The following is a 27192-nucleotide window of genomic DNA, read 5'->3' as shown; positions in this document are numbered from 1 at the left end:
TCTTTGAGATAGGTGAGATTGTTTCTTGTTTTATGAGAAAACACTGTACTGTAAATGCAAAGCGTGCTTAAAAACCATTAGCAACCAGCTTCGGTAGAAGGCTGTGTAGCTATGCAGTCTAGTGGCACGAAGTCTGCAGTCTGTCAAAGGTAAGATACTGCACTACAGGAACCAGTAGTGCTGAAAACAGAAGGCTCTTGATGAACTAAGCATTATGTTGGTTTTGTAATATGCAACATACACATGTAATGTAGTCAGTGCTGACAGCTGACATGGGGTACATGACATTAACTTGCCTGTGCCTGGCTAGACATAACATCCAGATTTCTTAAAAAAATACAGTGTCGTGTAAGCAGTATTTGATACTGTGAGGTCAATAATAGATTTACAAAGACTAACTAAGTCAACGCCTAGCCCTTATGCAAACTACGCATCAAATAAAAAAAATAAGCACAGCTGCAAAAGAAAACTAACATATCCCAAAAGAAACAAGACTGTTTAATATCAATTAAAAGGGAAATAAACACTGGCAATCTGTTTTTTTCAGCTCAGGAGTAAGTGTACATTCCTCCAATGAGGTTATGAGAGCAATAATAGTATTGCAACATTTTTAAAATGTACTGCAGAAGGCAGGGTCATATTGTAACCGGTAAATCTGTATTAATTGTACGCTAATGGATTATAAATATAACACATACAATGGATGCCTAGTTCTATCAAAGACCTGGATTACCTAATGTTACCTTACGGAAGCTAGTCCAAGTTCTGCTATTCAGGTTCTGTAAAACCAGCTAAGTTCGCTCATTTTTGGGTCCAAAGCTGAGAAAAGAGTTTTAATAAAATATAAATTAATGAAATAAACAAAGCGCATGTGGTTTGATTCTTTGTCAATCATGTGTTACTCAACATAAAAATGGCTACACATTTATTTTATTTATAACATTCATTTAGATTTCCCAGCTAAAAGTTAATGGAATTGCGCCCTTAGTAAACATAACATTTTAAAGCCCACCTAGCCTTCCCAAACAAGTACTGCCAGTGCTATTACCCAAATACTCTGATACACCTGCTCTGATTTCTCTTTAATTTCGGAATCACCCTCCACAGTCAAATATTTCTCTTTTCCCACCGTCCATTTCACCATTCAATCTCACTTTCCTGGTAAACTGACTTCTCCCACCCTTGTAGGAACCCATACAAATAATACAGCCAAGATCTAAGAAAGTAAACCGACATGGCATACACTATTTTACAATTCAGTATGGCTTCTGATTCCACAAAACATGTAAACAAATCTTTCCTATAATAGAGCTGCATAAAGAAAGCATCTCTGTTTCTCTATACTTGATCTATAATATGCATGGTCAACAGACTTGAAGGTTTGTCTTTTTCTGTTAGTTTCATATTGCCTGAATGACAAGCATTATAGAAGGGTGAGGGAAGTGGTAAAAAAATGAAAATCTAAACTTTAAAACAGTGGTGAATCTTAAAGAGTAAGTAGTGGGGTTCTGAAAAATATAGCCTCACACATCCCCAGGTGTTGCTACAGCTGTTTAAATAATGTACCTGAATTTTTCTGTTCATTGTTAACATCCTGACATAACTTTAAAGTCAAAGCTTTCAAAGCTCTTTTCAAAATGTACTCTCTAGTGAACGGATACTGTAAGCATTATTGCCCACATTGTGAAACAGGTAACACAGCAATAACGATCCATGATGTGGTACAGAACAGAAAAGCCAGAGCACTTGTTATGGTTTGTTTTATAAAAAATATTTTCACTCTTCCTGCAGCGATTTAGAGGAAAGATCTCAAAACCCAGTGCACTAGAGTGGACATTTTGAAAAGGGCTTTGAAACAGAGTTTAAAGTTATAAGTGTAAAAAGTTGTCAGGATGTTAACAATGAAAAGAAAAATTACAGGTATGTTATTTAAACAGCTGGGGATGTCTAACGCTATATTTTACGGAACCCCGCTACTTACTCTTTAATACCGTTGTCCTCAAATTTACAACCTGATTTTTCGTGTTCCTCATTTCACTGCATTTTTTATTATAGTAATGCTAATAAATGGTTCAATAAATTACTTCTGGGGGAATCTGCTGCATTAACATAAAGAGCAGCCATATTTAGATCCCTCTGTTTGGATCATCTATGAACAGCACCTTATTATTTAAGTGGATGTTTGGGTTCTCTTGGAGCCCTGGCCATTTATAATGTATTTAGAATTGAAATGTAGTTTTCAATTCTATCAAGGACTTCAGTTGTTTGTGCCAGTACTCCCATGCTTTGTAGCTATGGGAACAATATGACTTGGAATATTATAATTAGGGCCTCTGACTTTCAGTTTTAACCGATAGACACAGATAAAACCCCTCCCTATACAAAAAAAATAATGAAATCGGTGTATATCCAATAAACACTGGAAATGGTTACTCAATTCGTTGACTTGACCCCTTTCCCTGTGAAAAAAATAAATAAAATACAGTATCCTATAAAAAAAAATGTAAAAAAAACTATGGCAGTCCCTCCTTCCTGACTTGTATCTCGCATTGATTTGTTCTGAATACTTTAAACCCACCGTAACTACTGAGTGACAGCACATTCCTACATTTCTATTGGGGGATTGTAACATGCATGCAAGTTTTAAAATGAGATTACAATTATTGGAGTGGAGGATTGTTCTTGCTTGCAAGATTTAAAGCTATATTACAGTTTCATAGGGAGTATTTACAGGCTTGTGGAACTTAAAACAGAATTGCAAATTTTGGCAAAATGTAAAAAAATGCCTGAACACACAAAAACCCCAGAAGAATATTCTATACAGTGACCATAAGGATTTCATTGTGGAAGACAGCTAAGTAAAGAAGGTTTGTGACAGAAAAAAACGTTCAAGAATTTTGGAAAGTAACCGAAAACAATAATTTCATACACTATGTATATAAAAAGCGATAAAAAGTGACAAAAGAAAACGAAAAACAGAGCCCTAATTATAATATACTGTATCCTACAGTATTTTTGCATCTTGATTTCAGCAAATGTTACACAACCTATTTTAACATATGATCTTACAATGAATAAGTCAAGCTGACATATGTAACCCATACTGCAGCTCAAGCAGTAAAACTGTTTCTGAAATACAATTTGGTGGGTCCCTCCTTTTGCGTGCTGGTTAGTTAATCGTCCATCCTCATTCGTGGAAAAGCTACCGTACTCAATAACTGTACATTGAGTATCCTCTATATATTCAGCACTTCAAAAGCTGAAAACTAGGCGTAGCAAGGAGTTCTACAATATGTGCAACGGGAATGGGTATTTACTTGTTGCTATCCTTCATAACTGGTCAAGAGAATGGAATGAAAACACATGGTAAACTGTCCCAAATACAAATCCACATATTAGTTGACTAAAACACTAGTTTTACAGTATACTCTACCTCCAAAATGAACATGTATTGTATTCATCTTATGACACAGTACAGCTTTGAGACCAGTAAAAAATACAGATTTGTGTAAAATGGATGCATTGTGTGAGAAGATAACCATCAATTGTTGTGCAAACTATTTATCACAGATAATACACAGGTCTGAACTTGTTTTTTGTTTTTTTTGTTTTTTTTTCACAAAGCTTTTGAAAAAGTTTTTCAGCAACACAGCTGTGTTATTGGTATGCTCTACAGAGCACTGTACATTCAAATATATATTGTTTGGGAAATAAAGCATATTCAGTTATCTCTAGAGTGCAGTTTGCATTATTTTGTGTGGAAGCAAAACAAACTCGTAAAGATTTAAACAAGATTTAAACAAGCAATATATACTCTAGAGTTCCTTTTTGAGCTGTTTCCCAACAGTTTTGTAACATACCGGTTATATTTCCTTATGGCAAAAAAAGGGGGCAAATTACACACACACACAAGTAAACACATTGTAACACATTTATTTGTGAATTACTTTAATCACTAAGAACTGACTTGGATAGACAACCAGCTCTCCTTTGTAAGCGCCAACATTATAAAATTATCGCAAAATTATATAACTGTGAATTACATTAATAAACAGCATTTACAGTGTCACAAAAAGACTATGCACAGTCCACCAAACTGGTCTCATCTTTAGTGTTACAACTAATACTAATCTGTGTGGTTCTGTTCAGTGTACAAGCATGTATTTGCTTACCTGTTTCTTTGTTTTTTTAATTATTATCATTATCATTCAGCAGCTGTAAAACACAGTCATATAACATTCTACAGATATCATCGGCTCTGTTATTCCATGTTAGTAAAACTGCTAATATCCATCCTGCTGACATCACACCGGTTCTAAAGCCAACAATACAGGCTTTTGACACACTCACTACAGAAACAGTAAATCCATAAATAAATAAATGATTTCAAAAATCTAAAAGAGTACTATAATCATAGTTATGGTATTGTCTAATATATACAGTATTGATGCAGTACTATATAGTTCATACCAAACCTTTAAGCTGTCATACTGAGGTGCACATCTGGCCACAAAGGCTACAGATCAGACCTCTTGAGCTACAACTGAGAACATAACTTAATACTGTTTGCCTTGAGCTACTTTTTAACAGTTTTGATTGCTGATAATATTGTGACAACTGCTGTGTTTGTTCTTTACCAGCTGTGTGGTTATACACACTATAGCCTACCTTAAATAAGTAACACATACAAATGAAACCATGCAAAAAAAATACTGTTAGAATGCCTATGCAGTTATACAGAGAAAATAAAAACTATTCCTACAAAACACAGTATAAAAATTAACTTATCGAAACAAAACATAGCGTAACGCTAATGATAGCTGTAAATGTGACTCATGCCAAGGCAGCCTTTAATCCAGTCAAACAGACCTTAATAAATGGGGTTGGATTATCGTATCATGACTCTAAAGGGAGTTTACATCTATATCAACAAAGAAGACCAGCCAGCCTCCAACATGATGTCAGTATCACAGGTCCTCTGAGTGTCATTTTGTTTTGAACAGAGGTTTTGAAACTTAACACTGTAATAAAATACAATTTCAAAAACATGAATCAGGTCCCCGAGGAGCTTCGCGCTGCTGGATTGGAAAGAAAACGCAAAACATCTGCAAGTAATTACAGAACGGCCTGGACTGCCTGTTTTATCAACTAATGACTTAAACAAACTGGACCAGGCCTATGGTATATAATCACTGGTAGCCGTGCCATAAGTCATCACACACAAAGAGATCTGCAGGTACAGTGCAGTAGGGATATACTGTATACAGTACATCAAAGTACTAAGGTAAGATTGTTGTCTCATAAAGTTTACAAGAATATGGTCTTATATAGTTGCGTGGGATAAAGTGACATCAGCAAGCAAGTGCTCAACAATTTTACATATGATAAATAAGTTCTGAAGCCTCATCATTCATGATCCTAGTATATACCAATATTTCTGTCAGTCATTTTTTTCTGACCGCTTTTTTCTCCATAAACACTGAATAAATACGCATCCATTTTGAGATGCTCTATCCTAGAATTTTTATGTTTATTTATTCCAAATGTACTTGAAATTGTGTGAATTGCACTGTTCAATAAGCCTAGGGAGCAGGTGGAAGCAACATACAACAAAGAATGGAAATACAGAAATAGCCATATGCTGCTGCCGTGTCTTTCTACTCACTGGTGTATCTTACAAACAAACAAAATCTCAAAACTGCTCAGCTGTAACAGTGGAGTGCCCCAGCCAATCCGGGGGCTGTTTCCCTGACAACAGAGTAGTTAATAAGGTGCAGTTCCCTCTGATCTACCTTGATGTATATGTTCCCAAAACCCCCTTGATCATTTAGCGGTCTAAGTGGTAAAAACAAATGTAGTCTTCTTGGATGTGGAAAGTCTCTCTTACATTAACGTACAGGGTTTTTTGAAAATACAAAAATTATATGAAGTCATTTTCAATAAACGACTGCTAAATTTGTCTGGGACCATTTGTTGCATCAGGAAATTTGCCTATAATTGCTGATTCAAATATTTTTCCAGCCAGACCCTAAATGTGTTAATTGAACAAGCTAAGGGTCAATAAACTAATTTGTGACATGAAGTCCTGGGCTGGAACCACTATAGTAATGTACTGCAGTTTACTGCATAAGAAATGTTCACTAATTCACTAATTAACTGATCTCAATATATTTGGCAAGTTTTTTTTTTTTTTTAAATCATCTTGTTTTTCTCTTAGCTATTAAAATTTCTATGAAGGTTTTAGTTATGCTAATAAAAAATAAACCCAATGTAGATGACAAATAAAAATAATCAATTTCTCCCTATTGTATTCAGAATACCATAGTCCCCAAAAAGTATTCAACAGCATACCTTAGAACCTAATGTTATGCAGATGCTAATACTATAATAAATTATATGATATTTAAAGGAGTATTATATATATATATATATATATATATATATATATATATATATATATATATATATATATATATATATATTCTGGCTAAGATATTGGATTCCTAAAGTAGAATAGAATTTATAGATAGCGTGAGTGCATCTCCTGGGAGAAATCTGAATGCATATTCATCATAAATCCAGAAGTTCCCCCAAAGTATGAGACTGGGAATTGTGACTCATACCGCTAACAATTCCCTAGAAGAAATTTTATGTCCATGTTTTGGGAGGAAACATCAGGATAGACAATAATATCTTACTGGAACAGGCCTGGGTCAGTGTTATTTGACATCAGGTTATGGCAAATCTACCTACAGTTTATTGTTCTGGTTTTGCCATTCACTCTTACAGTTACTAACAGATCTTTTTTTTTTTTTTTTAATACTCATTTGCACCAACAGGGCTAACAGGTGTCTGAAACCACCTTCGTAGCAACAACTTTCAAGTTAATACTGTACAGTACATACTACAGTAAGTAAGCAGTTCTTAAACCTTTCTTCTATAGTATATGCATAACTGCACTCAAACTGAATGCTGACCACCTTTTAATTCACAGATACTGACATCTGTGAATTTTATTTGAACCTTATTAACTTTATTGTCTACATTTCTATGGAGGCCTTTAGTGCAATTATTTTAAAAAACTGTGGATATTGTAAGTCGTTAAGAACATATGAACATAAGAAAGTTTACAAACGAGAGGAGGCCTGTGACAGGGTGACTGGCGGTCTGACGTCACGGCAGAAGCAGGAAGGGAAAAAATACTGACACCAGAGAGTACTGCAGGTAAAAGAAAGAATCGGCTGGCTGCCGTTTTTATTAATAACAAAAATAAATAAAATATTTTTACAAAAAGAAAACGTGCTCACCGAGCAAACTAAAAGGGTAAACACAAAATATAAATAAACTGTACAGGTCAGGCTGGGCAGTCGCTGTCACTGTTCCTGTAATACTAGTATACTTAAATGTTTACGATATTGTTTTCTCACGTTCTCTCCGCTCTCGTTCCTCCTCTGATCTCCCACCCCGAGCTGGAGAGCTGCAGGCTTTATATATTCAGGTGACCATCTCCCGATTAGCAACAAAATGAATCACTTAATTAATTCGGGAGATGGCCACCTTCTGCACGAGTTTTTAAATACTGTGTGGATGGGGCTTCCCATCCACGCTACTAAATAATAAACAAACGGCTACGCCGTCATTTAAAATATAAAACAACCGGTGCTTCGCCGTCATAAATATAATACAAAAAATAAATAAACAATACACAATAAACACAGGGGCGGAGGGGGACCCTGTTCTAAAATAAAACAAACAAATCAATGTACAGGGCTACTCGCCCTGTTACAAGGCCATTCAGCCCATCTTGCTCGTTTGGTTATTAGTAGCTTATTGATCCCAGAATCTCATCAAGCAGCTTCTTGGAGGATCCCAGGGTGTCAGTTTCAACAACATTACTGGGGAGTTGGTTCCAGACCCTCACAATTCTCTGTGTAAAAAAGTGCCTCCTATTTTCTGTTCTGAATGTCCCTTTATCTAATCTCCATTTGTGACCCCTGGTCCTTGTTTCTTTTTTCAGGTCAAAGAAGTCCCCTGGGTCGACATTGTCTATACCTTTTAGGATTTTGAATGTTTGAATCAGATCGCCGCATAGTCTTCTTTGTTCAAGACTGAATAGATTCAATTCTTTTAGCCTGTCTGCATACGACATGCCTTTTAAACCCGGGATAATTCTGGTTGCTCTTCTTTGCACTCTTTCTAGAGCAGCAATATCCTTTTTGTAACGAGGTGACCAGAACTGAACACAATATTCTAGGTGAGGTCTTACTAATGCATTGTAAAGTTTTAACATTACTTCCCTTGATTTAAATTCAACACTTCTCACAATATATCCAAGCATCTTGTTGGCCTTTTTTATAGCATCCCCACATTGTCTAGATGAAGACATTTCTGAGTCAACATAATCTCCTAGGCCTTTTTCATAGTTCCCTTCTTCAATTTCAGTATCTCCCATATGATATTTATAATGCACATTTTTATTTCCTGCATGCAATACTTTACACTTTTCCAGTTAACCACTCCCTAATCCATGTGCATGCATTTCCTTGAATCCCTACTGCGTTCAGTTTGAGAATTAATCTTTTATGCAGGACTTTGTCAAAAGCTTTCTGGAAATCTAAATAAACCATGTCATATGCTCTGCAATTATCCATTTTCAATGTTGCATCCTCAAAAAAGTCAAGCAGGTTAGTTAGACACGATCTCCCTTTCCTAAAACCATGCTGACTGTCTCCCAGGATATTGTTACCATATAGGTAATTTTCCATTTTGGATCTTATTATAGTTTCCATAAGTTTACATATAATAGAAGTCAGGCTTATTGGTCTGTAGTTACCTGGTTCGGTTTTGTCTCCCTTTTTGTGGATCGGTATTATGTTTGCTATTTTCCAGTCTGTCGGTACAACCCCTGTGTCAAGAGACTGTTGCATGATCTTGGTTAGCGGTTTGTAAATAACTTCTTTCATTTCTTTGAGTACTATTGGGAGGATCTCATCCGGCCCAGGGGATTTGTTTATTTTAAGAGCTCCTAGTCCCTTTAACACTTCTGCCTCTGTTATGCTAAAGTAATTTAAAACTGAATAGGAACAGGTCGACATGTGGGGCATGTTGTCCGTGTCCTCCTTTGTAAAAACCTGTGAAAAGTAATCATTTAATATATTTGCTATTTTTTGTCTGTTTGTTCATTCAAAATGGGCAAGCTTTGCATATGAGGAGCACCTGCAGTTTCAAGTGCCCACTTCAGCTGGGATTGATATTTATTTTTTGTATTGGTCTAATTGCATTACTATCTTCAAAAAATGTAATGGTTACAATTACAGGCTACTTTATCATCAACAGCAAAAATGTGACCTAAAAAAACAATATTCATCCACCTGGTGACAGTTTGCTACGATCACATGATCACTCCATAATCCTGTCAGAAATAAAGGGGATATGTTTTCAGCTATAAATTTTTTTTTTTTTTTTTTTTTTTTTACAAAACCCAAACACATTTACGAGATGATGCTAGAGATAAGACTATTCACTTACCATTTGAGCCTGTGTGACATTTGTACAAAAAAAATAAAAAAAAAGTTATGTAAATTTTACAGAACACAGGTCAGTAGGTCAGTGTGCTGTAGAACAGCTTCTGCTAGGGCTGTAACAAAAAAAAGCTTTAGAAATATGGCCCTTGGTATTCTATTTTGAACTGAGTTTTGTCAACACACGTGAGTCTTTTAGTCTCTGCTTTACTTCTCCAGCTTTCAAGCAATTAAGACAGAGATGCAAAGCTAACACCAGCTTTACTGAAATCAGGCCTACCTCTGCAATAATTCTGCTCATCCGGTGCAAACCCAGTATTACAGTGTGTGCGTCTGGCCGCGACTTGGGGAGGGCGTCGGGTGGGAGGAGGCGGGCGTCTCGTGGGGACGACAGGGGGAACAATAGGCCCAGTCTGAGCGGGCTGCGAGGGTTCATCTCCATTGTTAATAGTGATCTGGGCGGTTTTGGGAAGGCAGAGATAGCCACCGTAATGGTTCACACACTTCATTCCTCCCTTGCAGGCATCCGTGACAATTGCACATTCATTAATGTCTGAAAATAGATAAAAGAGCACATCACATAAATGAGGATTCTATTCCTATAAAATTACACATTGGTGCAAGTCTATTCAAATACAGCAGTATGCATACAAATATGCATTCTGTGCATGTAGTCACAGGATTTAACACCTTTATGTAATTGAACTATAATGATACCTATTAAGAAGATCACCAGGCCCCATGAGACTGTGATTCAGGCATAGTATCATAAACTGTGCCTAGAGAACCTCCAAGTTGTTGCACTGATCAAGGCCACTAAGACTCACAAAATCAGCTCGGATTGCTATTTTGTATTAGTCTAATTGCATTACTATCTTCAAAAAATGTAATGGTTACAGTTACAGGCTACTTTATCATTAACAGCAAAAATGTGACCTTATAAAACAACATCCATCCACCTGGTGACAGTTTGCTACGATCACATGATCACTGCATATTCCTGTCAGAAATAAAGGGGATATGTTTTCAGCTATAAAAATAAAAAAACCCAAACACATTTACAAGATGATGCTAGAGCTAGCACTATTCATTAAGCATTTCCTCCTGTGTAAAGTACAAAAAAAAAGAAATAAAATGTGCTGCATAACAGTTTCTACTAAGGCTGTAACAAAATAAAGCTCCATTTCCCCAATCACCTTTACTTCCTCTGCACTCTCCCTCCTTCCCCCTTGGCTCCTGCTGTCCTATCATCTCCCACCCTGCTCGCTCCTCCCCTCCCCAGCCATGCCTCAACCCGAAATGAGCTGCGCACTGCTGAGCGGAGATGGGAGAGCCCCCCCCACTCCCCCCATTCTCAACTTGCACACCTCTATCTGACTCGGATATTTACTCCTTAGTCCTGGATTCATGGCCAACTACATGTGCCCTGGATCCCCTTCCTACTCACACTCTACAGAAACCGCCCTCCTCTCTGTAACTGCCTCCCTCTCCTCCATTCTAATTCCCCTTGACCTCTCCTCTGCATTTGACACTGTCGATCATGCTCTTCTCCTCTCCTCTGACCTCGGGATCTCTGGCACTGCTCTTGCCTGGTTTTCTTGTTTCTCTCACCGGTCCTTCCAGGTTCTGGTGTGGCTCCTTCTCTTCTTTTCACCCCCTCTCTACAGTTGTACCTCAAGGATCTGTCCTGGGACCCCTCCTCTTCTCACTCTACACCCGCTCGCTAGTTACTCTCATCTCCTCTTTTGGCTTCTCCTACCACCTTTACGCTGATGATGCGCAGATCTTCCTCTCCTTCCCCTCCGTTGACTACCACATCTCCTCCCGCATCTCTGAATGACTCTTGGCTATCTCAACTTGGACGCATTCTCACCATCTCAAACCTAACCTCTCTAAATCTGACCTCTACTTTCCTTCTGCTTCCTCTCCCACCTCTGACCTTTCCATCGCACTATCACTTTCTCTTCCATTCCCTTCTGCTAAAAACCTAGGTGTTATTCTTGACCCTCCCTTCTCCTTCTCTCAACAAATCTCTTCCCTGACACACACTTGCCGTTTTTTTCTTAGCAACATCTACCGAATCCATCCAGTTCTCACTACTTATTCCACTCAACTCCTGCTCCAAGCTCTTGTACAGATTGGACTATAGTAACTCTCTCCTTGTTGGTCTCCCTGCTTCAGCAGCTCATTCAAAATTCCACTGCTCGTCTTGTATTCTCCCAACCTCGCTACTCTCAAGCTACCCATCAGCTTCGCACCCTCGACTGGCACCTTCGTACCCTAAGCTTGCATTCAAGTCAAGATCCTTGTTCTTGCCTACTGCTCTCTTCACCACACTGCCCCCTCCTACCTCCAATCCCTTGTGTCTCCCTACACCCCCAATCGTCCTCTCCGCTACTCCTCTACTGGCCGACTGGTCATGCCTACCCTCCACTCTCCAGATTCCAGTGCTCGCTCCTTCTCTTCCTTAGCCCGTGTGGTGAAACCAGCTACCGGAGAACTTCAGGATTGCTCAATCGCTCACTGCCTTCCGCCTCCTCCTCAAGACTCGCCTGTTTTGACTGCACTTGCAGATCTCTCGACCCATCCCTCCTACCATGCACTGGACTTGCCTAACCTAAGCACCATGTTCTGGACCCTCACCGAATACACTATCCTTGCACTACTACTATGTAATTGTAGATATAACTAGTTGTAATCCTAACTTGTTGCTTCCTAGTTCATATTGTATTTTAGTCAAACAATTGCACTTACTGTATACTACACTGCATTTAAATATAAAGATTGCACTGTAACCCTGTAATGCCCTGTAACACCTTGGATAAAGGTGTAGGCCTAATAAATAAATAATAAATAAATAGTAATATTTTTTAGAAAGACTGCAGTGATTTCCAACCCTGGTCCTCAAGTTTTCCTTTCAACCAGGAACCAAATATTTGTTTTAAACATGCATTGTTTTCCTGTGCATTTAAGACAGCACTTACAGACTGCCTCTGATACGTTAAACAGTATGTAGCTACACTGATTACTAGAGTATATGTTCATCACCAGACTGCAATACAAATGTAATAAAAAAATTAAACCAAAAACAACTGGCTGAATCAAAAACCTGGACAGTAGTGGGTACTAAAATATGTACTGTTCTTCTTAGTTCTTAATTTCATATCTAAAATAAATTATTAAATTAGTTGTTTATTCAGTGCATCTCAGAATGTTAAATGCGGCTGAAAAATGTAACGTTACTGTGCTGCTACTCCCTGTTAACTTGATTCAATACACCTGTCCAAAAGCTCTCAGGTTTCAAATAAAGTGGTTCCAAAAAGTATGATATACTGACCTGGGACTAAAATAAATGGGTTTCAAAATATTTTCTTTCAAAACATTCTGTTTTGAAAATATAGAATATCAACTTTTGAGGTGATTATTATTAACACATTTAGTTGTTTTATGGGTCCACGAAAACACAACATATGTGTGTAGAATTGTATGTGGGAAAATAATTAATACAGTTGAAGTTATGTAAGCAACATATTATTTTAATTGTATGAAAAAATATGCAAGATAAAGAACATGTCTTACCTCGGCATTGCTGTCTCGCTGGATCAAATTCATAGCCATCTGTACACTGCTGTTTACAAAAAGAAGAAGAAGAAGAAGAAGAAGAAGAAGAAGAAGAAGAAGAAGAAGAAGAAGAAGAAGAAGAAGAAGGTAATATGAACTCTTTAAATTGCTTGAATCGAGGGTTACATGTGTAAAAGTACTGTAGTATACTTGCCTATTGTTATACAACAAACAACATGGGGTTTGTGCATATACAGGAGATACAAAATATTTCAAGGTATTTATATTTTGTTAACTATTTTTTTTCTTCTTCTAAATAAATGTACTGCTTCTGATTTTGTTCATGAGGGAAACAAATAGCAAGACAATATATACTTTGCACCAATAATTTTACTCACTGGACCATCCAAAAATAATTTACTGTTATTAAATGCATGCTTTTTAACACTTTATTATTCCTTTTTATAAGATGCCAATACTAAAATATTTAAACCTTCATGTCAGCTAACATTATTTTATTTAACATTACTTGCCAGTTTTACTAAGCACTTCATTTAAAAACAAACAAATAAACAAACAAACATGTTTACAATTACAAAATTAAATTGCTTTGGAGAAAAGCTTTCAGTCAGTTTTCTTTTTAGACCGTCATTTTTTTTTTAAAGAGACTTACTGTGAAAGTGATAGTTTCTTCCATCTCTTGTGAGAGAACACAATACAAAACCACACTCAGGAATAACCAGGTCCTTAACATTGCTAAACCTCTAAAAGAAATTGGAGACAAAGGGCATTGTTTTTTTTAATGTAACTATTCATAACAATCAACAGTTATATTTAATTATCTTAAATTACACGAGTAGGAAAGGGTCTAACAAGTTCAGACATCTCTCCTTGCTTTACTGCAATTTTGACAGTGGCTGTTAATTTAAGAAAACAAAAATTCAGCTACCGACTGACAGGATTAGACAAATAATAATCACAAAATAAAAATAAAGCAAATAAACACATGAAATGGAAGTTATAATGTTATAATGTCATACACATGACATTGTCTTTGGAGTAGTGAAAAAGAGCGTTTTATTCTCTGCATACGTCAGTGTAGTATAGTATACCTTAAAAAAAAAAGTACCTTTCTATTTTTTTCATTTCTTGTCCAATACCTTATTTTTCGTATTTATGTATTTATTTATTTTACAATCAAACTGGCTCTAACAGCCCTTCTAAAAGTTTGCCATAATAAACGCATATCAAGGTGTAATAAAGCATAGTGAAAACACGGTAAAGCTTACAGATAAGCATGGTAAAGCACAGAGAGGTATGGTATAGCATTTCAAAGTAAATAGTAAATGTATAGTATAATCATTGGGAAAGTCATGGCAAAACTGCCCCAATTACCTTTGAAATATACCGTGGTAAACATTTTAAAATGAGATAATTTAATAATAGATTATTAAAACTGCGCCATCACTGAATAACGCACTGTGCCAAAAAAGCACTTTTTTTTTTTTTTTACAATGTGCTTTCATCTAGAAGTTACTGTTTAACATACGAAGAGATGTCATGTTGTGCAGTTTGGGCGAAACATCACTACAACTTTACCTGTACCTGCGTGTTATTACACTGAAATGAAAATTGCCAATTTACACGGAGCCAGTCTTGTTACGCAGCATGCTAATATTAGTACAATATTATTAGCCAATATCAATATGCCATGCATAAATATGAATACCTGTTAGTCATATATCCCTTTTGTAAAGTTACCTGTCCCCAACGGGTTGCAATACCAGTATACCCTGTTGCAGCTTCTGAAAACAGTGGACACGCTGCTCACTTTCTTCCTTCCACACAGTATTGTAACTGACGCGCGGTTTAATTTCAAGAGTTTATTACCAGCTACAATCACAGTCAAAATGCGGTTTCATGGTATTTGAGGGGCGGCGCTCCCTGCAGGTTAAACATCAGTAATGTCTGAGATGTTTATTTTGCATCTCATTGCTCTTTCTGGTCTTAAAAGTAGGGTGTGGCTCCCTCTGCAGGTTAATATTATAAAAAAAACCCCGAGATTACGACCCATGCTGGGTATATTTGCATGTTCGTCTCTCTCTCTCTCTCTCTCTCTCTCTCTCTCTCTCTCTCTCTCTCTCTCTCTCTCTCTCTCTCTCTCTCTCTCTCGTCAATGTCAATAATAATAATAATAAAAATACAGTATTGTGCAAATTTATTAGAACACCTCGAGATGTGTCATTTATGTCCTTTATATACCTGCCTGCAAGAAAACCTGAGGGTGTGAGAATTTCAATTTCCGGTCAGTAATCAGTGATATAGAAACAATAGGCACTCGTGTGAAAATGTTAGACCACTTTGTGCTTTAATTAGATATCTTCAACAAATTCTAAAAAGTCTTATGTATTTTACCATTTGTGGCTATGTGTTCCCTTTCTCTTAGTACTCTTTACATGTGTGGCATATAAAAGTCATCAATTAAATTTGACAATCACTGTTTTTTTTAAATTTTCCAAGATATAAATCAGTGTCAACTAGTCCACGTATTTTTCATTAATATTATCAACTACTACTATTCTTGTTTAAAACTACATTTTAAATCGTTTATATATACTTTACAAATAAAATGATACAATCTGAGCGTGAATTTAGGGAGAAACTTGCATCGACATTGTATGGTTTTCAAGACACAAGTGTACCATCATACCCGAATGATTATTAATCCCCTGATTTGAAAGCGTTGTCTCCACTTTTAATTTGTTTTTCAAAAAGCCTTTGCAGAAAACAATGAGAGCACCATATTGTTTAGAACCGCGTAGCAACAATATCCAAGGAAGTAAGTGTTTGTGACGAAAGCAGTAAAGAGCAGTGGGCGCGTTAAGTAAGTGAGCCGCTCAGAATGAGAATGTTCAGAAAGCACACTGAGCAGATTTAAATGACTTAACTCTCTGCTCCACGAGAGCGCTGAGCGACTTTTAAAAATTGCGAATAATAATGATTTGCTTGTTTGTGTTTCTGAGGTGATGGTAGATAAAATGGCCCCGTGTGAAGTTACTGTCCCCTGCTGTACCTCGCTGAGTTCGGCGCTCTGTTTGGACTGAACCTCATATCTGGCTGTGTTTAATACCGACAATACCGACGTTAATAATGAAAATTATGAATAATATTAATACTACAAACCTAATAATAATACATTCATAACTATAAAACAGCTCTACGTTTTAAAAAAATGAAATGAAATGATACAAATTCGAAAACAACAATATTTACCATCTTATTTAGCCAATTAATACATAACTTCATAAGTCGAAACCAGTTCATCGTTCTTGACAAACGTATTTGTCAATCCTGCCTGTCATCTCCACTTGTTTCCTGCAGGTGGCCATTCTGTCCGCTCACTCTGATCACTGATGAAAAATGCTCAGGAGTGCTCTGAGCGGCTCAGCGGGAGCGGAACTGAGCGAGGCGTTAAGTTGATTATTTTACTGAGCCGTTTTGAGCCGCTCACTTACTTAACGCACCCACTATTTACTTGTCCCTCGCAGTCATGCACAAATCTGCGTGCCTTCTCCCGCTCGCGGCTAGCCTTCACCCCCAGGCTCCGCACCCTACTTATAGCCTCGGGGGAGGGTTTTGCCCACCATGCGCACACACACCATACACACTCACACACAAACTATCCTAATGCTAACGGCGTGTTCTGTTCACCTACAATACATGCAACACGAAACAAGACATGACAAACGAACAACAACACAAATACAGAGTCCAGCTGGATGCCACCCCCCTCTGTCCCCCACTCAACTCAGCCCAGCTTACTTACCTGTACATCAGCGTTTCTTTCTTTCTATTGTGCTTGAGATCCCCGGCCAAAATCTTTCCATCTCAACCACAGCCAGTTGCTACTCCTTTCTGCTGCTTCAGATAAGTTCTTCACTGTGTGACGCAACTCTTGGCCACTGAACCCGACACCTTTGAAAAACCGGGTTGTAGAGTATGCCACAAATCCTCGACAACCCACCTCCACTGGGTAAACCCGGACTCTCCATCCTCACTGTTCCGCTTCAGCAGCTAGTTGAGCATACCAAAGTTTCTTCCTCTCATACACCTCATCTACAGCATCCTCCCATGGCATTGTTAACTCTACCAGGTGAACAAGGCGTGCTGATCCAGACCACAAGACAATGTCTGGTCGAAGGTTAGTGGTGGCAATCTCAGGTGGAAAAATAAGCCGTTGACCAACATCTGCCAGCATTTTCCAGTCTCTAGCAGCTTCCAGTTGTCCTGGTTGTCCTGGGCTAGGCTTGTTTTTAACACCTTTTCTTGGTGGTTGCTCTCCTGGGCAGAGGAATATTGTCTTTTGTGTGTAATGCTTTGATGGAACTAGTGGCAACTTATTGGTCATGTTACGCTTGTCTTCCAATGCTAAGGCCAAACATCGCAGCACCTGGTCATGGCGCCAAGTAAAACGCCCTTGGCTAAGACCCACCTTACATCCTGTCAAAATGTGCCTTAATTTTGCAGGTGATGAACACAAAGGACAGGAGGGATCCTCATCTACCCAGATGTTTAGGTTCTGTGGTGATGGGAGAACATCATATGTTGACCTGATGCAGAAACCGATCCTGCTCTGTTCCATTGACCATAGGTCTTGCCAGCCGATCTTGTGTTGTTCCACACTTTCCCATCTCATCCATTCTCCCTGCTTGGCCTGGGAAATGGCCTTTACACACCTCATCCTCTCCTCCTGGTTTTGCACCTCGTTGACTACCAGCTTCCTCCGTTGAGATGGGGTTGCCTTGTGTCATGTAGGAGGAGCTGAACTGAGACCAAGACCCCCTCTTCCATGCTGAATTTGCCCCATAATATAACCTATTTGAAATGGCAGCAGATTATTATTTCGGGACTGCAACCCGTTGTTTAGAAACAGTGCCTGGGATTATTCTTTGTGGTCGCCAGACCAGGATTATAAAAATAAAACCCGTTTGGATCATGAATTTTGTGGTCTTCTGTTTCATAATTGGATCACCTCTACACCTGCACGCTGCAAGCCACTTTGCCACACTTTGTATATCATTTTCTGTTTAAGTCATGTCATGGTGATTTTTTTGAAGTTTAAAGCACTCATGTAGCCTCAAAAGAGCTCTCAAACATGTCTCCTCTTTCAGTTCATGCTAAACCAGAGTGCAACCATGAACCCGTCCCCCTGGAACACTCTGTCCCCCTGGAACACTATGTCCTGAGTGAATGTCACAAATCCATCAGTAAGAAATACCACCTTGAGTAAATTGAAGTAAACCCATTAAAAAACACCCAAATACTGTATAACTCTTAACTATAAGAGTAATGCAAATATGATGAACCACAAAGAGATGCATGCTATAAAAATACTAAATGCATGCAGAATAAAACAATACTATTTAGTTAATTTCTGTAAAAAATAAATGTGTGTGAGTGACTGCTGACTTGCTTGGTTACACTGCCTGTTGTATGTTTTCCTGTTTGTTGATGCGTTTTCTTTACTGAGTAAATGACTCAAGGTTTCTTTTTCATTATTATGAATATTTTTTGTTAGTTTAACAAAGCAAAAAGCAAAAATGCTAAATGGTGTTTCATAAAGTCTTTATTGCTGTAGACCTCCTGTAGTATCAAGTAATATTAAGGAATGGGGCGTTCCTAATATAATAGCAGCGTCTGTATAACTTTGTGGATGAGTACATACTGGATAATACAGTTAGTCTATGCAGCTGGTTCTCTAACTGCATTCAATGTTTGGAGATTGTGTATTGATTGATGTGTTTTTAGATGCCTCAATCCTCTGCAGACATCATCTTCAAAAGTCACCTGTTGTTTTTGATCACACACAGTAATTGATTTCCCAGTTGCAGTATCAGTTTGGGATACAGATATTCTGACTCTTTTCCAACACCCACAATTATGCCCCTTTTACAAATAAAATTAATACATATCTAATTCTACTGACTACACCACTCTGCTCTAAAATTACACAATGTATTGCTGGTCATGTCACATGGGATATCTTCTTAAATTAAGCATTACTGTAATTCAACAAGAAAAAAGGCAAGAATAAATTAAATTCTTGCCCACTATAACTGGGAACTGGACATTGAGACATTTTAAACATGTATTTTATGAAAGTGACAAATACCATATGTATGCATTTTATATATTCTACATACAGTATATTGCTATTCCACATGGTTCTGCGGCAAATGTGTATAACAGGCATGTGATATTACATGAACCTGAACTGGACTCAGTAATGTAGTTCTCACTTGAGTTTCAATGCATGTCATTACATAGACCCAAGACAGCAAGCCACAGTACGCTGCCCTAGTCCAGCCTCCAACATGCCGATTGTACGTTTAACAGAGCTCTAAAGGCGCTACAAATTGTAAGAAACAATGAAAGCCGTTGTAGTAGTACATTATTATTATAATAATGTTATGTAGTGGGAAATGCGGGTGAGTTGGGTAGCCTATTGTAGATTTACTAGCAGTATTAAGGAGGCTATGTGGTCCAGTGGTTAAAGAAAAGGGCTTGGAACCAGGAAATCCCCGGTTCAAATCCCACCTGAGCCACTAACTCATTGTGTGACCCTGAGCAAGTCACTTAACCTCCTTGTGCTCCGTCTTTCGGGTGAGACGTAGTTGTAAGTGACACTGCAGCTGATGCATAGTCCACACACCCTAGTCTCTGAAAGTTGCCTTGGATAAAGGCGTCTGCTAAATTAACAAATAATAATACAAAAATAATAATATTTTTTAAATGCTGTGTTCATTTTTATATCATTAACCTAATAAGGATCAGAATTGCTGAAGCTATGGTTCTGTAGGAAAACTTGTATATATATATATATATATATATATATATATATATATACAGTCACCTCCAAAATTATTGGCACCCTTGATAAAGATGAGCAAAAAAATAAATAATACTAGTACTGAGCTATATTGTAATTTTCCAACATGTGGAATATATTTGACTTTATTAATGATTCAATGGAATCAACCAAAATTACACATTTCTCAAATTATACATTTCTTTCCAAAAAAAAATGAAGTGTCACAATTATTGGCACCCTTGTTTTCAGTACTTTGTGCACCCTCCCCTTGCAAGGATAGATTGGAGAACACATTGGGAAGGATCTTAGACCATTCCTCCATACAGAATCTTTCCAGATCCTTGATATCCTTCGGTCTGTGCTTATGGACTGCCCTCTTCAATTGAAACCACAGGTTTTCAATGGGGTTCAAGTCCGGAGACTGAGATGGCCATTGCAAAATGTTGATTTTGTGGTCAATTAACCATTTCTTTGTGGATTTTGATGTGTGCTTGGGGTCATTGTCTTGCTGGAAGATCCACTTGCGGCCAAGTTTCAGCCTCCTGGCAGAGGCAACCAGGTTTTTGGCTAAAATGTCCTGGTACTGGGTAGCGTTCATGATGCCACTGACCTTAACAAGGGCCCCAGGACCAGTGGAAGCAAAACAGCTCCATAACATCAAAGATCCACCACCATATTTTACAGTAGGTATGAGGTTCTTTTCTGCACACGCATCCTTCTTTCAACGCCAAACCCACCGCTGGTGTGCTTGGCCAAAGAGCTCTATTTTCGTCTCATCTGACCATAGCACCCGGTTCCAATCGAAGTGCCAATGCCGTTTAGCCACCTCCAGGAGCTTACGTTTGTTGGTTGCTCTCAATAAAGGCTTTTTTTCTGGCAACCCTTACAAATAGCCTATTGGCATAGAGGTAGTGTCTAATTGTAGATTTGGAGACTTGGTGACCCCAAGATGCAACCAAGTTCTGTAATTCTCCTTTTGAACTTCTTAATTATTGCCCTAATAGTGGTAAGTGGTATATTTAGTTTTTTAGCTATTGTTTTGTACCCATTGCCTGATTTATGAAAGTCAACAACCATTTGTTACTTCATTTGTGAGTTCTTTGCCTTTCCCCATGGTGATGGATGACAAATGGATTTCATATGCGTGTTACCTCATTTTTATACCCCAGTGAAACAGGAAGCCATGGAAGGCCACAATACAGTTCCTTAAGACTGAGATGAACTTAAAGAAGTAGAATGTTATTGTTAGTTGGAAAATATGCACTCCTTACTTTTAAGTGCTTAGGTTTATAGGCCCTAGCTTTTTTATAACATTGTTCAAACAACATTAGGTGCACATTAAGATCATTTTAACCTCCCTCTGATTATTATTATTATTATTATTATTATTATTATTATTATTATTATTATTATTATTATTATTATTATTATTAGTTTCTTTTTAATATATTTAGTGTGTCCAATTATTTTACCCCTGATTTTCTCCCCAATTTGAAATAATTTTGTCCCCTCACCGCAGCGATTCCTCACAGAGCTCAGGAGAACTGAAGGTTCAGTGGGCGCCCGCTGATCCCACGATCAAGCCAGCTTCCTCTTTTACACCCAGGAACTCGAGAGCGGGTATCAGCGAGCTACCTGCCTCTGGGGCGACAAAGGCCAACCGTGCAGGTGTCCACCTGAGCTCACTAGGCGCCTGTCCAGCAGGGTGCGCTGTAGCGCAATGAGGACAATCAGTCCCTGCCGGGTTTGTCTCCCTAACCCACAGGCGCACCAGAGCCAATCCGACGCTTCCTTTGGAATCCCCAGCGAAGTCCGCCGACTTTGTCAGTCAGGACGCAAACCTGCACTCCCCTGACTATATGGCTTGCCAAGTGAGCCACTCGGGCTAACCCCCCCCCCCCCCCCCGATTATTAATAACTAGCAGGTTGAAGTCTGTAATAATATTTTTGGTAACGTATTAAATCTGTTGTTAAGATTTCAACCTGTTTATGAACAAAAGACAGCATGTGACCTCTCTTGACTGTTACACAGCGAGGGCTTTTAAGGCTTTATACAGTGAAACGAAGGGAGCTTTGATGACATGGATTTGTATTATTTAAAATACACAACATACAAACATACTTCTTAATTGTAGATTTGGAGACTTGGTGACCCCAAGATACAACCAAGTTCTGTAATTCTCCAGCTGTGGTCCTTGGATTTCCCTTTGCCTCCCGAACCATCTGCCTCACTGTGCGTGGGGGCAAGATACACTTGCGTCCTCTACGAGGGCAAGTTTACCACTGTTCCAGTGATTTTGAACTTCTTAATTATTGCCCTAATAGTGGTAAGTGGTATATTTAGATTTTTAGCTATTGTTTTGCACCCATTGCCTGATTTATGAAGGTCAACAACCATTTGTCTCTTTTCATTTGTGAATTCTTTGCCTTTCCCCATGGTGATGGATGACAAATGGATTTCATATGTGTGTTACCTCATTTTTATACCACAGTGAAACAGGAAGCCATGGAAGGCCACAATACAGTTCCTTAAGACTGAGATGAACTTAAAGAAGTAGAATGTTAATGCAGATTTAATTTTGTTTGATTTTATTTATAAAATCTTTAGGGGTGCCAATAATTCTGACACCTATCTTTTTGAGAAAATTTTTTATTACTTGTTAATAAAAAACTTTTTCTCTGAGCAATTGTATTATAATAAAAGAATATGGTTTTCCCATATATTTGAGCATAAAATATAGCTCATTACCTGTGTTGTTTATTTTATACAGTGTTTTTTGCTCATCTTTATCAAGGGTGCCAATAATTTTGGAGGTGACTGTATATGCAGTCAAAGAATGTTTAGGAAATAATACAAGGTTAGTACACAACGCTTTCTTATTGAATGTTTTATTTTTTTTATTTTTGTAACGCTATCTCGTCGTTCAAGGCCAAATTGGAACTCAGACATAAACATTTAAATATACCCTCCTGTTTTTAAATTTATTAGGTTATTTGCATTTGGAATAAAACTACATGGAAACACACAACACTAAGGTACTACCAAAATAGAGTGAGAAAAAGATGAGACTTATTTTTCTTTTTCCATGGAAATTGCCCCAATGTTAGGTCGACACAGCAAATGGCAATTGCAAGATGCAATTAAGAGGCTGATACTACTGGCATTGCCTGTCATTCAATTTACTGTTCAGATGCACGAAAACCATAACGCCTCTGTCAACATTAGCCACATTGCCCATTAATAGATTTCACAGTATTTATATGATAGTTGTGTTTTTTGAACATCTGCCAAGCTTGGCACTCAAATTTGACTTTCCTATAGTTAAAAATATGTCATATGCCAACAGCTCTAACAGCAACTCTTTGTTATGTGTACCCTTGGGAAGACCTGGCACAAATTACTCTGGCCTTTTAACCCCTTAGTCAATTTGTGCTGTTGTTAATAAAAACATATTTCTACGGATGAAAATGTAAGACTCTGTATTCTGGAGATATTTTTTTTGAATTTTTTACTTAATTGTTAGTGTTTTCCAAATTAAGTGTTCTTAGTAACATTTGCCCTATGACAGGGCACTGACCAGTTTGGACATGGCAAATACCAGCAGTAATGATTTCTTTTCGGCCAATAATAGCATCCTGTAGTTAATCAGCCAGCAGTTGCTTACAATAAGTTTCCTTTAATCACTGGGCTAACTGTCAGACTCCAACCATTGGCAACAGTGGAAAAAAAGAATAGTTGTCTTATGATAATGTCATTATGTATCCTGATCCAGAGTCTGTTGCATTAAGTGGTTGTCCATGAAGTAATTGTAGCATTCTTGTGAGTGAAAGGCTCCTCGCCAACATAAATAACAAGATTATATTTCAGATGTTATCAAGGCTGAGGTAATGCTTTACAAATAGAATAGTTGTTTTTGCACAAACTAATATTAAATGAACTTTGTTATTTGTGCGCAATTTAATTGTTAATTGTAAACTATGGTTGTTTTTTAAAGGTTGGTCCAAGGATATTGCATAATTTAATGGAAATAGCTTATTTAAACAAGCTGTTGACATGGTCTTGAAATATATTATTTGAATCTTTAAATCTTGCCATGGCTCTTTCCAAATTTTAATGAAATGTAATATCTTTCAAACAATATCAGGGCATTGAAAGACGGCATGTTACAACATTATAGCGGCTACTTTAAACTTAAAAAAAAAACAAAAACAATTAAGAAATTTCAGCTCTCAACAAACTGAACCAAAAAGCATATCCAGTTGATGCTTTAAAATGAAAACATGCACGCACACACACACACACACACGCACACACACACACACACACATTTCGGTTGTGCTGTTTTAATCTAGTTTTAGAATAGTTATATGGAACCTTGTTAAAAAAAATATTTTCCAATTTGTACAAATGAAAAATACTAATGAATTTGTATTTAAATGTACATTTACCTTATTAATTGTATTATTGTAAAATAATTCTAAATTCATAACTCTTACCTGTCAAGCACTTCCATTCGCTACATTACTGTAGGGTTAAAATGAGCAGAAACACGTTACAGCAAACATGTATTTTCATTTTAAAAGATGACACAAGGTGAAAGTGCTTTGCCTTCCAGGAATCTGTTGCTGCCGCACTGCAGCAGTGTCTTCGGGGTCAAAGTATCCTGCTGGATGTCAAACTATGTCAGTCATTAGGGGAACCAGCATAGGTTTCTTTCAAAACTACACATTTGAGACCTATATAGTTAAAAGATGTGCCTTATGTAGCAGCAATCACTTTCTATTACAGCCTTATATGAACACAAAACCATCACGCTACTGTCACAAGTTTCAAAATGAAAGTCCAAAGAGGTTGGGCGACATTAAGTCTAAACTCAAGGCAAGCTTGTTGGGCAGTTTAGGACAGCTCATTACATCGTACAGTACAAAAATGTATTAATACAGAAAAACACAACTTTCAAGAGAAAATATTGATTGTATTTTTGTTTATCGTATATGTGGTCACATTTTGTTGATGCACTATGGAATTTATTAGAGGTTTACCGATAAGAATGAAAACTGTATTAATTTAATATAGTAATATAGATAGCTGGGTGAACATGTTTTCTCAATCCATAATCCTGAAATGTCCTGCATTATAAGCCTATATTGGTGGTCACAACTTGTTTGAATCCATGCTCAGCCTCTAGCTTAAGGCCTGTAACCATATACAGAATGAATAGTTTGCCATAATTCTAGTAAGTATTTATAATATTGTTTGAATCTGACAGATTTGTAAAATTTATTGGGGGAGGGGATGCCACAGAGTTGCCTATGAAAACAGTCGTTGCTGAATATCATCTTTTATTTCTGACTGGGGTCTCTTCAGCCTAATCCAGACGTGATTGAACCAGGTTGTAAGGGTTCTCTGGGGCAAACCTTCCCTTGTCTGGCTAGCTCAGTAACAGTCATTCATAAATATAGTGCATTTTTTAATCAAGCAGTTTATTTGCTGGACGCAAAGATACAAACATCTAAACGTGTTCAGGGTCAATTCTACTCTCCTGGTGAATGCCTATTAGCTGCCTACTATACGGAACACCCTTAAACCTTTGGGGTCACTGGTCCACCCTTGAACCTTTGGGGTCACTGGTCACTTAAAGGGATAACAGTAATATAAGGTATAAAGGCTTTGAATGAAAACGTTCAAATTTCAGCCAGCTTCAACTACAAAAGCCAGCTACATAACCTGTGTGTAGAAGATTGATATGTGGAAACTTGGCTCATCAAATTCAAAGTGACAGGCAGTTCTGGAACATGACTAGCCTATCGCCATCCCATAAAGACGCCCAGCATACAGTAGAATGTTAAGGAAACAAGCATGCATTAAGTTCCCTTTCTGCAACACTAAATCTCTGTAATAATGGACATTTCTCAAATTATTGATAAGGCAGTAATTTCAAATGTTTTGCATCATAATCTCATATCTTACTGGCAGTTTGCTCCTAAAACATTATCAGTTATCAAAACATAAACATAACCTCAGGACTCAAAAGCTATTAAAATATTTTCAACTGCTTATTCCTTCTTTTCCATACTCTGGATTGATAACACTCAGATGACATAGATCTCAAATTAGCCAGTTATTTAGTCGTCTCTGTATCTCGGTTGACTAGTTAGCAGGACTTCATATGCAACTCACAAGAAGAAAGACATGGAAACTGATACAAGGTTGGGAAAGAATTTTTAAAAATTTAAATAGTGGATTTCAAATAGAATTATTTGTTGGCAGTCTTGCAGTCTTTAAGTTGCCATACAACATTATTTTCTTTTTCAAATTTCAATGAAAATAATGACAATAAAAACATAAACACACTTGCATGTATGTATACATGTATGTACACTGCTGTGCAAAAGTCTTAGACATTTTGCACATTTTGGGGGGGGGGGTTACACTACCAATCAACCTGCTTTAATACTACCATAGAATCAACCCGCGCCATCTACAGAACGTCATGTCACGTATACATTTTAAATACGCTTCCGGCGCCTCAGTTCAAATCCCACCTCAGCCACTGACTCATTGTGTGACCCTGAGCAAGTCACTTAACCTCCTTGTGCTCCGTCTTTCGGGTGAGACATAGTTGTAAGTGACTCTGCAGCTGATGCATAGTTCACACACCCTAGTCTCTCTAAGTCGCCTTGGATAAAGGCATCTGCTAAATAAACAAATAATAATAATAATAACAGTCAAAGTTGTTATAATATATATTGTAACTCCTGAATGTGTCTAAGACTTTTGCACAGCAGTGTATGTATGTATAATAACTGGTGAGCAATCGTTTCAATCATCCAGTTGATATTTCCCATAATAACCGTTAGGTTATTACAGAAACACATGCTTATTAACACCTGCAACAAAGCGCGACCCCAGCCAGAGCGAGCTGTCAAACTGAAAGGAATTCCAACCGTACCTCACATAGCTGCTGTCTTCTCTTGCTTGCTTCTCAGCAGGAAAAATTGGTCACCAGAGATTATAAAAAATATTGCTTGGGATAATGTGTGATAAATGAGAACATTTTTAGATTTTTTTTATAGTCAAACACTAACAGAAATGAAATAGAATTGTAAACATTTTAATGATAATAAATTGCGTGAATTTATTTTATTTACAATCTCAAAATCTCGATCTCCTCGGCCACGGTGATAGTTCCTGTTAAGCCTCAGGCTGAAGTACCAAATTCAGCCGGACTGCAGGAT

At 37.6% G+C, this 27192-nt stretch overlaps 1 protein-coding gene across 4 annotated transcripts in view; it reads right to left on the bottom strand.

The window, feature by feature from the left end:
- The window catches only part of LOC117402550 (EGF-containing fibulin-like extracellular matrix protein 1), a 39985-nt gene extending 24767 nt beyond the window's left edge, over window positions 1–15218 (bottom strand). Inside the window, exons 1-4 of one of the 4 annotated variants that reach the window (XM_059024471.1) lie at window positions 14812–15218; window positions 13756–13846; window positions 13101–13146; window positions 9802–10074 (exon numbers count right to left, since the gene is read on the bottom strand). In XM_059024471.1, the coding sequence (XP_058880454.1) occupies window positions 9802–10074; window positions 13101–13146; window positions 13756–13846; window positions 14812–14822 (421 nt within the window). In that variant the 5' untranslated portion in view covers window positions 14823–15218. Of the gene's footprint in view, window positions 1–9801; window positions 10075–13100; window positions 13150–13755; window positions 13847–14811 lie in introns of all 4 variants that reach the window. The other 3 variants (XM_034003811.3, XM_059024470.1, XM_034003810.3) reach the window with 3 other exon arrangements.
- Window positions 15219–27192: the final 11974 nt, after the last annotated feature.

Source organism: Acipenser ruthenus, chromosome 5 (assembly GCF_902713425.1).
Source record: "Acipenser ruthenus chromosome 5, fAciRut3.2 maternal haplotype, whole genome shotgun sequence".
Taxonomy (NCBI): domain Eukaryota; kingdom Metazoa; phylum Chordata; class Actinopteri; order Acipenseriformes; family Acipenseridae; genus Acipenser; species Acipenser ruthenus.
Note: the sequence above shows the minus strand (reverse complement) of the source record. Positions and strands in the feature narration are given on the sequence as shown.